The sequence below is a fragment of the Sceloporus undulatus genome, chromosome 3 (genome assembly GCF_019175285.1).
Source record: "Sceloporus undulatus isolate JIND9_A2432 ecotype Alabama chromosome 3, SceUnd_v1.1, whole genome shotgun sequence".
NCBI lineage: Eukaryota > Metazoa > Chordata > Lepidosauria > Squamata > Phrynosomatidae > Sceloporus > Sceloporus undulatus.
Window position 1 is genome coordinate 175,853,006 of NC_056524.1, and position 13,451 is coordinate 175,866,456.

At 39.3% G+C, this 13,451-nt stretch overlaps 1 protein-coding gene across 2 annotated transcripts in view; it reads left to right on the forward strand.

Moving 5' to 3' along the window:
• The window catches only part of PCDH15 (protocadherin related 15), a 648,893-nt gene that overhangs the window by 241,710 nt on the left and 393,732 nt on the right, over window positions 1–13,451 (forward strand). For both annotated transcript variants that reach the window (XM_042459844.1, XM_042459843.1), the window contains 2 exons: window positions 12,295–12,309; window positions 13,008–13,073. In XM_042459844.1, coding sequence (XP_042315778.1) covers window positions 12,295–12,309; window positions 13,008–13,073 — 81 coding nt within the window. The remainder of the gene's footprint in view (window positions 1–12,294; window positions 12,310–13,007; window positions 13,074–13,451) is intronic.

Sequence of the window (13,451 nt, forward strand, 5' to 3'; positions counted from 1 at the left end):
TGGCAGAGAGTGAAACATGGTGGCAAGAGCATTTCATGTGGTCATGTACATGTTTCACACTATATCAATTTCTGAGTAAACACAGGGCCTACTAGAATTGTTGCAGCCTTCATCCGTATAGGGATGCCCTGCATTCCATTAGCTAGTTTTTCAGAATGAGACACAAGTATGTTATCTCCATATAGTATTTCTGTTAGCAACAATGGCGTTTTTTTTTTTAAAAAAAATACGACACGCATGTGTGTTTTTAACCTATAAAATGAAAAACTGACATTTAATAAAATGTCACTTCCTTGCCCAACAATAAAACCTAACATACTGGGGGAGGTGATTTACTGACCTTTTATTGCCCTTTATAAATATGTAATAGTCTTGCACTTGGTAGTTGGTTTGTCCAAGCTATTTAACATGAGTTATAAATCTCGACAACAAAAGTTTCCTTTAAAGAAGAATGTGTGAGGATGACAAATATTTCATTTATGCAGTTCTCAAGGAATGTGCTTCAGTTTCCTAGTGCCATCAGAGCAAGAAGCCATGCTTCACTTTTGTTTCCTTTATTTGCTCTTTTAGCATTTGTCAAGCCAAAGGCTTGCTTTTTGCTTCTTTAAAGACAAAAAGCACAAGTGTCCTCGGAGCTGACAATTTGGGTTTGGCCAAATTTCTGTAAGAACCTTTTATTCTGTGCCATCTCGCCTTCTGAAACTTTGAACTACAGTTTTCTGAGAGGCTGCTTAATTGACCACCTAATTTACAGTCTGAATGCTTGCCCAGAAACCAAGTGTAGTTTACAAGTATACTACAAGTGCACTAGATGAATACCATCTAAGGTTCACTGTCATTCCTTCCAGGACTTTACAATTGGATCTCTCTGCAGGAAGAGCTAGAAATAGACTGAAAGCCCTTCTTATGCTATTTTCAATACAGATGAATTATACTACAATTCAGCTAATGTAAAGGGCTATGGCAAGCTTATCCTAATTTGCACAGCTGTAGTTCTGAATTCACTTATACAGGAAATGAAAGAGGGCAATTTCCCCTTAACATTGAGTTGCTTAGATACTCAAATGACTTAGATATATGGTTCTTTGCAGCTCTTTATTTGGAAATTGTACTGCCACAGTACTTCTCACCTTTTTAAAAAGCCTTTTAAAAATAATGGTGAGATGTTTAACCTACATAATTTCTTTGTTTAAAAAAAGGTTCTGCCAAAAGGAAATACTTTTTTAATAGGTGACATGGACGTATTATGTGTTGTTTATTTAGTAGCCAAACATGTTGTATTAAGAAGTACATTAGCCATGAGTAATAAGGCTATGATCTCTGTTGTTCTGAACACAGTTTCCTAGAGTGATGAAAACTATGGAAAGATTGGACCCTTTTCAGAAATGGCTCTCATCCCCTGCAACGGCCTCCAGCAAGAATGTATTGTTTCTTCCCTTGGTTGTCTTTTCAAAATAACTTATTTTTGTTGTTCTTTTTTGTTGTTCTTGTTGTTGCTAGCACCACCAGGGTACCTTAGGGCTGGCAGGTTGAATATGAGATGATGTTCATGTAGCTTTAATCGGTAACAGATCCTGGATCAGGAAGAGGTGCCATCAAGGTCCATCAAGCACAATTATGGGACATCTCTTCCTTCACCCCACAAAACCCACTTTTCATCTGCTGCACATCCTTGCTTACTATTCAGTGGCTGCTGGAAGTGGCAGATGGGAATGTAGACAAGCACCCAGCTATGTTCTTGTAGCTGTCTGCACTTCTTAGAGGGTGAAGTCCTACTTTGCCCCTCTATATGCACAATAAGTACATGTTGGGAGCACTTGAAACAAGCTAATATTTATAGCAAACCAGTCTGTTTGTTAACATAAAATCTCTGTATAAGTCCAAAATTAAAAATGGATTTTTGAATTCCAAAAATGGGACCCAAGGCAGCTTACAATAAAGAGTAAATCAATAAGCAACCATGTTCACTATATTGCATCTGAAAACTTTTCCTTTCTACTGATTCAGCTTTTGCATATTTTTTCGTTTCCCCCCCCCCCCAAGGATTAATATTATCTAATACGATTGGCTCTCCATATCCATGGATTCTGCATCCACTGATTCAACTATCCATGGCTTAAAAATATATATTTTTTAAAAAGTCTGGAAAGCAAACCTTTATTTGCCATTTTACTATGTCATTGTATATAATGGGACTTCAGCATCCAGGGATTTTTGTATCCCTGAAACCAAACCCTAGGGGATACCAAGGGCCCACTTTAATGAACACTTGGGTGCATTCCCAGTATGAAATAGACAAATTGCCGATCGGTGTAAATGACCCTCATTCCCATTTGAAACCGGTTCTTGTCGCAATGTGATCAGTCCTCATCAAGATAAAGTGAAGCAAAGGCAAAACCCCTGGTTTTTCCACACAGTAGTTTGAAAGAGGTTCTTTTGAGAAGAATAGATTCTGAAGCGAGTGCAATAAGTGGAAACGACAGATCAGAATCGATTCATTCTGGAGGGGAGGGACTAATGACAGAAGGGTGTTTACCATCCCTCCTCGATTTTTGGCAGATCCACCATTTCCCCCCTCTCAGTGCTGTACTTGTGTCGTACACTTTGTTCTTACTTTTCAAAGTAAAATTGATCCATCAATCAAATATTCTATCAATTTTACTAAAAAAAAACCCACTCAAAACCCATTATCCCCCTCCCTTCATCCTCCTGCCTCATTCCCTGGCTTCTGTTCCTGGCTTCCTCCTTCTGTCCCCAGCTTCCTCCTTCTCCCTCCATTCCCCAGTTTCTTCCTTTTGTCCTTGGCTGGCTCCTTCTCTTTCCATCCCTGGCTTCCTCCTCACCCAGCACCAATTTGAAGTGGTGCAACTAGTGGGGACAACAACCATGCCAAAAAACAAAAAAACAAAAAACGATTACACAAAGATCTGCTTTGATAGTGGGAATGAGGGACCTTTTGGAATTGATTTCCAACAGAGAGCGAGGGTGAATTGGAAATTGGGAATCGGTTTAACCTGCAAGTGGAAATGAGCCCAAAATATTTGGAACTTAAGCCCATTCTGATGTAAACTCATTACTACATTTTTCTGTTCCTCTACAAGAGTCAGGTAATGTTCTCTTCCCACACATTGTTTTTCTATATACTTATGTGTTAAGGGATGGAGAGGTCAATGATAAGAAGATGCACTCTGGTCCATGCCAAGTATCATGTAACATTGGAAGAAAGGGTGTCTAGAAACCTGAATAACAACAGAACACAAATCTCAATAGAGTTACCATAGGAAGCTTGCTTTTCCTTCCAATTATGAAGAAGAACATATTGCTCTAACTGAGTGGACTTGGCCCTATGAGATCTCTAGTACATAATGCTTGGAATGAAAACCCCATTGCTTCCATACTGCCTCTGGCCATCCTACCTTGTTTCTTGGCTTCATCGCAAGAATGTAGTTCCAGTTGCTGGACATATGAACAAACATCATTCACTGCCAAGTGCAGAACTGTTCCAACTATAGACTCCTAGCTTTCCCTTGAGTTGTGTTGCTAAGAGTCAGTAAGTTATGAAGTTTTGGGAAAGCACACATTATGGAATACACAAGATTTTCTATTGATTAATATCTGAAAAATAATAACAGAGAGAGGCTTATAACTTAGCTTTCATCTGTTATGGTTTTGATTTTGTATCCTGTTATGTGTTGTTTTCAGACCATTGATCACAATGGATGACATGCTCAATACAGTGTGTGTTTTATTTGTTATGAAATTGGTTTAAAAAGCAAGGAAATTTTTATACACACACACACACACTTACTTATTCCTTTTCTTCTAGTTTCCTTTGTGCTCTTTTGGGATGTGACATTGACTTTCATTTAAGGAAGCTAAATTCTTCAACAAGTATAATTGACTGTTCTGGGACTGATGTTCTTTCAATTTTTGGTCTGCAAAGTGCAGAAGGGAAGTCAGTACTGGCAAGAGGTTTCATAGCTTCCAATGTGAGAGAATCCTGGATCCATGGTTCTCTACAGTGCAAATAGCTTTCTCCATTGTAATATATGAAAGTCCATTGCCTCTCAGCCCACTTGGGCTCCTGATGAGATGTAGAGTAGTTAAAAACAGATGAAAATATTGCACAGAAACAGCTTAAAATACATTTAAATATGTTTAAATATGAAAACACTTTGCTGAAACAGTCCCAAAATCAGACCTAAATTTTAAGGACCAAAGATTGTATGAAACAATTAATCTTGGCTGCCCACCAGAAATGGAACTGACATGATTTCCCATGGGAGCAAAAAAAGAAGTGCTGTTACAGAAGAAGTCATGTCTTGTGTACTTTTGAAGCCATCCTCATGGGCTGGTGGACATTCAACAGGGACTCCACTGAGAAACTTGAATTCCAAGCAGGCCCAGATAGTGCTTGGGATATTGCAAGAGATAGTGTTTGAGATATTATGATCCCTTTAGGGCTTTAGAATAAAAAATAACTGCAGTATTTTGAACTGACCTAGAAGCAAACATGAATTTGTCACAGTGTTGGCGATACGCATTTGCTGAAGCTCACACCAACATATTGTGCACTGTGATTCCAAACACTGTTCAAGGACAGCCAGATGTAGAGCACACTACAGTACTTTCATCAGGAAGAAATTAAGGAAGGCATGAACCACTGTGACCAAATCCAGTTTCCCTAGGAAAGGACACAGCCAAAACATGGCCAAAGCACCACCTTCAGGACAAAGAAATAAAAATAAACTGGTAACTTGTTGTTCTTAAAATAGCACTTCAGGTTTGTTCATTTTTAAAGATCCAACGATGAGAATAATATATTGGGAAGGAGCACAAAACAGATCTGCTGGGTTCCATTTTTGGCTCTTAGTGATTATGTTGAAAAGTAGCAATGTAGGGGTTCCAAAACTTTCTTGGTTCACAGCACCCTTAGTGTCTCAGCAATCTTTTTATGACTCCCTTAAGCCAACAAGAAATAATAATCACCTCTGTTTATTAAGTATTTGGGTTCAAGTACTTAGGTCCAACTTAAAAAGTATTTATGGTTGCATCTGCACTTCAGAATTAATACAGTTTAACACTGCTTTAACTGCCATGGTGTGATGCTATGGAATGCTGGGATTTACGATTTTTGTGAGATACTTAGCCTTCTCTGGCAGAGATCTCTGATGCCACAAAAAGTACACGTCCAAGGATTCCATTAGATAAAGCAATGGCAGTTAAAGTGGTCTCAAACTGAATTAATTCTGCAGTGTGGCAGCAGAATATGTCCTAACACCTTGATAGCAACAGCAACAAAATGCTACTAAGGGCCAAATCACTGCAGCAACAGTAGCAGTGACCACGAGGATGAAGGTAGCCTCCTCCTCCTCCTGTGAATGGAGGTGATGTGGGAAAAGAGAGGGACCTGCTTGCTACTGTTGCTACTGCTGCTCGTCCTTTCAGCACCATGACCTTCCTTGACTCAGCACTAGTTCCATGTTGGGGTCACAACTATGGAACTAATATTGAGCCAAGGGTATGTGTGAAGGTGGTGACAATGGCAGTAGCGCGTCTAGCAACAGAGACGTGGCCACTCCAGTCTCACTTCACACTTTAGGAGAACAGGAAATAAAGTGTCAAAGACCAAGTCAATGTCCTCTTCCTCATGTTTGCTGCTGCACCCAGGTGCTAAGGGCCAAGTGTTTACCCTTCTCCTCTTCACTTCTTCTTCTTCTTCTTCTTCTTTCACCCAGCCAAGTGAAACAACAAACAAAAGAGAGTGGATTAAAATATCCTTTGACACCTATGTGAGTTTGCTGTAGTACACTGGGATGCCACATGGGAACTGCTATAGTAAAGTCATGGAGAGAGACAGGCAGGTATGGCTGGTGGGCACATAAGGTGAATGATTAGATGCTGTCTAATTTATCCTTTCCCAAACTTTGTTACCGAGTCCCTACAATTTAAGATGCGTGCAGTGGGACAGAGAATCCAGCTAATAACATGATGAAACTTTTAAAATGCAGTTGAGCCAAATGAAGAGGAATAAGAATGGGGATCTGTAGAAGACAGGGAAAATTAATGTTTGGCAGAAATATATTGATCAGAAATTAATTTTGAGGAACTTCTGGGAAGGAAAGGAGCATTTTTGTTCAGGGCTAAATTAATGGCCATTTCTTCTAACTCATATTTCAGCATTAGTCTCATAATTGCTCTCTGTTGCTTACTCAGTATGTAGAGGACATTTTGGACATTTAAGATTTTTGAAAATTAAAATTTCCTTAGAACTATAAATGTCTTTTGTAGGCTATCATGATGGTGGCATAATTGTCTTTCCTAACTACTATGGATCACTTTGCAGCTTATGCATCAGGTTTTCATATTTCGCTCTACCTTACTGTCACCTTCAGACACCCAATCCCACCAGAGCTTTGGTGGGCAACAGGAAGGCTTTTTGATGGGAAAAAATGGGGTTCTGTTGTTGTTGTTTTTCCCCTGCATGTGGTTACTTTCTTCATACTGTGCCTTTCTTGGTTAATATGCTGCCTCATCTTGTAGCCCCAGAAATCTTCTCTAGAGGGCCTTTTGAAGATGTCTTGTTTACAGTCCTTACTCTGAGGGGTGGTATTCATACAGAGTATCAAAGAGGTTTTCCTTTTTCCCTCCCACACTGAAGGGATCCTGGGATGAGATGGGATGGTGGAGAGCATCTAAAGCATGGATTAGTAGATCTGAATGAAATGAGAGATGATATACAACATGTAGTCTCATGCTTTGATTGTTTCTTCTCCCAGTGATTTGGTAAGGAGGCAAAGAGGAAAGTAACAGAACAAGGTAATGCTGTAAATTCAGAGAAAGAGAGATGGCTAGATTGAAGTTCCTCCCCTCCCCTCTTTCCTTTCTCCCTTTCATAATATGTCTTTCTCCCAATATGGGACCTAAGGTTGTTCAGAGCATACTGCTAAATACTTCTAAACAGCAATCATAAGCTTTTAAAACTGCAGTGATTAAAATAATTTGAAAGCATTTCAAACATAACAATGGGGATAAAATGGTATGCAAAGGGATCTTGTAGCAGACTAACTTTTGTAGACTTCAGTCTGCTTCCTAAGATGCATAGGGTGAGGAGGTAGACTCAAGGCTACAAAGGCTCATGCTACACCTTATTTCTTTCAGTTAGTCTGAAAGGTGCTACAAGATCCCTTTGCATACTGATTTTCCAGACTTGTCACGGCTATGTTTTTGAACTCTGCCAAAGTGGATAAAAGTACAGAAACCTCCAATATTGTTGTTGTTTAAAATAATAGCAATAATTTAAAAACATTTCAGCAGCAACTAGTTTAGAGCCAAGTTTAATCCTGTTGGGAAAGGGTGAACAATCCCCATTTTAAGGGTCTTCAGTTAGGACTAAAAAAAATATTTGAGGCCTGAAACAGACAGACCAAATAGAACAGCTTCTGGATACTTTGGGGCCATGGCATACAGACGATGGCTGGTAGCCACTCTGAGGCCACCTAAGGTGGCCCAGAGTAGGCCCAAAAAGGAACAGCAAAAAGTTGCTCCTTGTGGGCAGTTAGTTTGGGACTGCAGCAGTAGCCAGCTTCAGGTGTCCAGTTGCCGCGGTTCCAGGCCGATCATGCCTGGAGTGGCCAGAGGCAGCTCCAAGCCACCCATCTGCTTCGCCCCTGAGGGACCTGAGCTGGTACATAAATGTAGCCAATGATTTTATCTCCTCTGGAATGCCTGCTACTACATCTTAAATGTGTAGTGACAGTCAAATGCTACTGCACCTGTGTGGAGAAAAGGCAGATTGGAGCGATGGCAACATCCAGTCAAAGTGAGCCTGGCAACAACCAGCGTGAGTTTACCTACTCCTAAGAGCAAGTATAAATAGGCTGAGTGAGGAGATAGGGATTTGGATAGAGACAGAGGTCTGAGTTAGGGGTTTATTAGGCCTTGAAAGATTTTAACAGCCAAGGTGGCTAAGATGCACTGCTGAAAAGGGGCAGTGGGAAAGGGTTTTGAGTATCCAGGTTGGCCTAAAAAGAGGTCAGGTGTGGAAAGTGAATTGGTGTGGCTGGAAAAGGCATAAAGTAGCAACAAAGTTTTAAAGTTCTGAGTCTAGCCAAAACTCATATGTGAATCTGGAACTGTTTAAGCACAAACACTGTATCAGCTCTGAATCCACCAGTTTGTTTGTGCAGACTTCAAATCCATGTCCCTTGATTACACATGAGGAGCAAACAGAGGGACATAAAATGGGGTGTGTGCCTGCGGGACATGCCCATGGGTACCTGTGGGGGGGCGCCGCCATTCAAGACAATGGGGCTTGGATATTGGTGGATTTATGTTGTTGTTGGGCAGAATGGATTGCCTGTGAAAATGGATGGACGACTGTATATTGTAAATAAAGTTTTCTTTTGTTTTGCTTCAAAGTGTGGTCACTTGAGGTATTTTAAGAAAGTATAAGCCAAACACCACTAAGGATTAATATTACTTGTATTGCTCAGAAAAGTGTGGGACTCATTCAAGCAAGGGATCTGAGTTCGAGGGTCTCATAGCACAATTTGTTGACAGCTAGGAAGGTAGCTGTCACATATTAGTGACAGCAGTGGGATAAAAAGACCCATTGTGCTGCCATCTGAGAAAAATAGTTGGGTGAGTGAGTCTCACCTTCACTTAAGTGGTGGAAGCAGTGGCACACAGTAAAAAGGAATGAGAGGTTTTCAGCAATTATGGCAGTGCCACATTTTCACCGTCACAACCTGTTTGTTTATTTATTATTTTATTTCTTTCTTTTGTATGCCACATTTCTCCCAGAATGAGACCCAAGGTGGCTGCCAGAGAGAATCAGTTAAAAAACCTTCACTATGAAAATATAAAAACAATTATAACCACAGCAGAAAACAGTATAAAATCATTGAAAAGACATACAATTTTTAAAAAAAGACTGAACTATTATTTTTATTATGAAAATGAAGAAGAAAGTATGTGTTTTATCAGCAGAATACAAGACCGAACCAGACGGAGTTTGTCTGTTATATTCTCCTCCTCCTCCTCCTCCTCTCTGTGTGCTATTGCCATCTTTCTCTCCTGCCAGTCCAGCTGCTCTAATAATCAGGCTTCTGCGTGTGCTGGGTTGTGACCTGGCAACCTACACATTATAATACCTACACAGAGACACTACCATGCAGAAGCATTTCCAATAATCTCCATGATGCAGTTGTAAAGTTGATGGCGCAGCATCTCATTAGATCATTAGCTCACTCTTATGAAAATCGCTATTGCCAAGTAATATTATTGTTTAAAACTATATATATTTTTTAAAGGATATTACTTTTTTATAGAAATGCTCATGCAAAAAAAAAAAAATAGATATTCTGAATCAACTTAAATTTTCATTTTTTTATACTTGCAATAAAATACTACTTAGAACATATTTAGCATACTCCCAGTGTGGTATCAGTTTTGGGTAGGTTCAAAGTGGCATGCCAGCCTACTTAAGCATTTTAATGATACCTTCCTACATCTCTGTATCATGTGGTGGGCAGCTATGAACATCTGGAACAGATAACCCTCCACAGATATTTTATACATGGGTTGAAGCACCCAGAGTTTGAAAATGTTCAACAAATGTATGAATTTGAAAAAGTGAACCTTGATTTTGCAATTTATGTAAGGCTCACCATTTTACTATCCATTCTGTTTAATGGAACTTCAATATCCATGGATTTTGGTATCTATGGGAGGTCCTGGAACTAAACCCCAGTGGATATCAAGAGCCCACCTAAAATCATCTTTAACTGCTTGATACTGCCACTGCCTGCCACTGAACCATGGGAATGTATTGAGGGTCTGAAATGGCTAACACATCCCCACTGCTAGCATTGAAATGGGAAGAACTCTCTTCCACTGTACATATCATACATTTATGTTTTGGATCATGACCTATGTGTACAGCAGCAGGATTTGTGGTTTCCGCATTCAGATGAAACACACTAGCAAATATATCAGCATGAAAGCTTTTCAATATCTGCTGACAAAAGCAGTGGTGCCTTGTGATTTCCAGGTCAGTGGGACTGGTGCTTCTTCTCTAGTTGTATTCTTACCTTCAAAGTAGCTATATAAGGTACTTTCATATTTTGCAGATAGAGCTGAGCACCTTGGATAGTGTCTTTAAAGTTCAGATTAAAACCTGGGGCAGGTTAACTTTGGCGGGATACAGACTGCCCAAAAAGGGCAGACTGCCGCCACCTCCATTTCCACTGGCAGGAAGCCTCAGCTGCCAAACAGTGAGGCTTCCCAGCGGCGGAAAAAGAACCCACAAAAGTGGGTTCTTTTTGCGTCGCACTTGCGACTCCCGAGTGCACAAATGGCACATTCGTGATGTCACAAGTGCGGATGCTATGTGTCCGTCGCGTCAAAATGGTGGCGCCCATGTGTACAGGGTGCCACCATTTTGACGCCCCGTCACGTGCTAAGGGTGAGGCCGGTATGGATGGTGCGTCCTCGGCCAAGCCCTAGCATGTGATGGGGATGGCGCAAAGGCCCATCTAAATCGGGCCTATCTCACTGGCCTGACAGGCCACCACTAGTTTTGACAATAGATACAGTGAAGAAAACCTAGTCCTGATATAGTTGGCTAAAATCCCTGTTAAACCATTCAAGTCTCTGGATGAGCTTGATAAATCAGTTGTTTCCTTCCACCTTTTGCAAGTGATGATAGAAAAGAAAAGGTAAGATAATGTCATATATACCATGCTGAGGTCCTTGAAGGAAGAATGGGATACACATCTGGAAAAAAAACTAAAGAGATACAAAAATAAATTGAATGAGAAAAAGGATACTAGCCTTTTCAAACAAATGCACCACTAGTAGAAAGTATCAACTGTGCTCTCAAAATAGGTTTTTTTTTCATTCCTAACTTTATTTTCAACACAAGCAAAGTACATAGTATATCAGTGCCCATTGTGAAATCTAATGGAAATGGCCCTTTAAAAAACACCATACTCACAAACAGTACATCACAAGTGGAGTCTAGATCTACCCTTCTAACTGAATGTAGCAATATTCTTAAAACAACTTATTAAATAGATGCACTTGAATTCTCCAAAGCATGAGAGGAAGAGTTGTAAAACATAGACTGAATCATTTTAGTTTTAGTAGCAATAACACAGAGATCAAGACAGGAATGGTTCAGAAGGCACAAAGTTAATGATTGCTGCTGTTCATTTCTGATGTGCATTTTAATTAAGAGGATTCCTGTGTCTACCACAAGTCATGTATATTGATTTCAGCACTGTGCCTCCTGTGTGAGGGAATTTTCAGGCTAGCTTATATTCAATTTTCCTTAATCATTGCTCTGAGCTTCTCTCCATGCTCTTCTGTATACTATCTTGTTACCTGAAGTTTAGGACTTAAAGCTCAATAGTTGGACTTACAAGAACAAAGACTCTTATTTGGTAAATAAGATTTAATGCTGGTGATACTGCACATGTTTACATAGAGTCCTTCCTATGAATTAGAAGTGCCCTCTAGTAACTCAAACAGTCATTAAGATCCAACCAAACATTGCTGAGATGGACAGATGTCAAACTAAGGATAGATAGATAGATAGATAGATAGATAGATAGATAGATAGATAGATAGATAATGATATACAAAGTTTACAGCCAGGTTTTCAAATAATCTGGATTTGTCCAAGATCTCTTGGTATTTTAAATTGAACAATACTCTTTTCTCCAATCACTCCTGGTTTAGATCTGGGAGTAACTGTCTGTTGCATTCAGTGTGACTTACTACTGAGTAAAAATGTAGAGGATTGCACTATTAAGAGGAGTGAGTGAAATGAACTATCCTTATGTCTTACACACACAATACTTTTGCATTTTCTTATTTATTAAATAATATTAAATATATTATTGATATTACTTTCTAAGAGAGCTTTGCAGGAGTCATATGCAGAACCTTGACATGACAAGTGTCACTCATTTCAATAGAGTAGGGAATGTCATACTTTCTTCCTTCTGTACACAACTACTTGTACTTGTGGAAACACATCAAAGAGGTTACTGGAATAGACTGAATCAGATTCTCTGTGAACTATATCTGTATGGAACTTTATATGTGACAACTGCAACAACGTCTCTGCATTGTGGTATATATAGCGTACACATCAGGTGCCTCAGACTTCTATTTAAACTGCTTTTTGTGCCTTTAAAGCTTTCTCTATAAACCACAACAAAATCTTACTTATTTTCTTTCATTATTCTGCTCTGCTTCCATTGATGACTCTTAACTTCCTTCCAGACTGGCAATATGAGGGTAAGATGGCGAATTGTAACTTCCTGAAAATTGCTTGTCTGTTTATTTTCTTTTTCACTCTATTTAACATTTTATTGAAATTCTGTTCACTCTCACTAATTAGAGACTTGTGTTGCAATTAAATTTCAATTATGTTTATTTCTGTTGTGAAGCTTTAATTATGACTTATTCCTTTTAATCATTCTTTTATGTTATTATTTGGGTTAATTTACTATCACATTGTCTCTGTCCTGGAGGACCTCTTTCCCATAGTGGTCTCAGTGGGGTGTCTGGTTAGCGTAAGACACGATTAAAGAGTAGCAAGTGAATTTGTATTGTGTTGTGATGTGGCAAAGACTTGGTGTTTCCTGTACATGACAGAAGCGTATAAATTTTAACAAGTAATTCATAGTACAGCAACACATATTAAAAGAATTAGGTTTGAAATGTGTTGCTGTTACAGCAAATTTCTAGAGCATAGTCTAGGGCCTGTCTTCCTGAGGAAAATCCTTCTGCCACAAGGATCCTGTATAATTAGGAACTAGGTAAAATCTGGGTAAGTACTTCAGAAACCATTGGGTGCCTATAGCAGATTTTAACAGAGTTTTGTTCCCCATACTTCTCAAAAATGACCAGTCAAGCAGTTTGAGTACACAGTTACTATCAATGCATCAAACTGATAGTGGAATTTGAAGTAACTTGTATTTTCATGTTTGTAGACTGCAAGTTGGCCAGAGCAGGGCCTCCAGCAACAATAGTTCCAATTGATGAAGAGAGTCGGAATGGTGAGTATGCATCAAATGCTAATGCATTACGAAAAGGTCAGCGATGATGGTTTAATATTTATTTTTCATTGTGGTAAATGTGTTTCTTGTTCAAATAAAACCCATCTTTTTCAACAAGAAATTATTTTCCTGCTGCAACCAATGTTCTTTTGGTTCAACCTAAAGTTTCAGGTTTTTAGTCTTTTTTTACTGAGTATCTAGGCAAAATGATCAAACTTTGGGACAAGAAGTTCAAAAGTGAAAGCTAGTTTCCACATGCCTTGAAAGGTTTTATTTGCCCTTTGCCTGACCTCCACATCCATCAAGCTTCACCTGAGACACTTTACACAGCTGAGTCTTTCCTTGATTGACCATTTATTTCCAACCAAATCTTTCAAG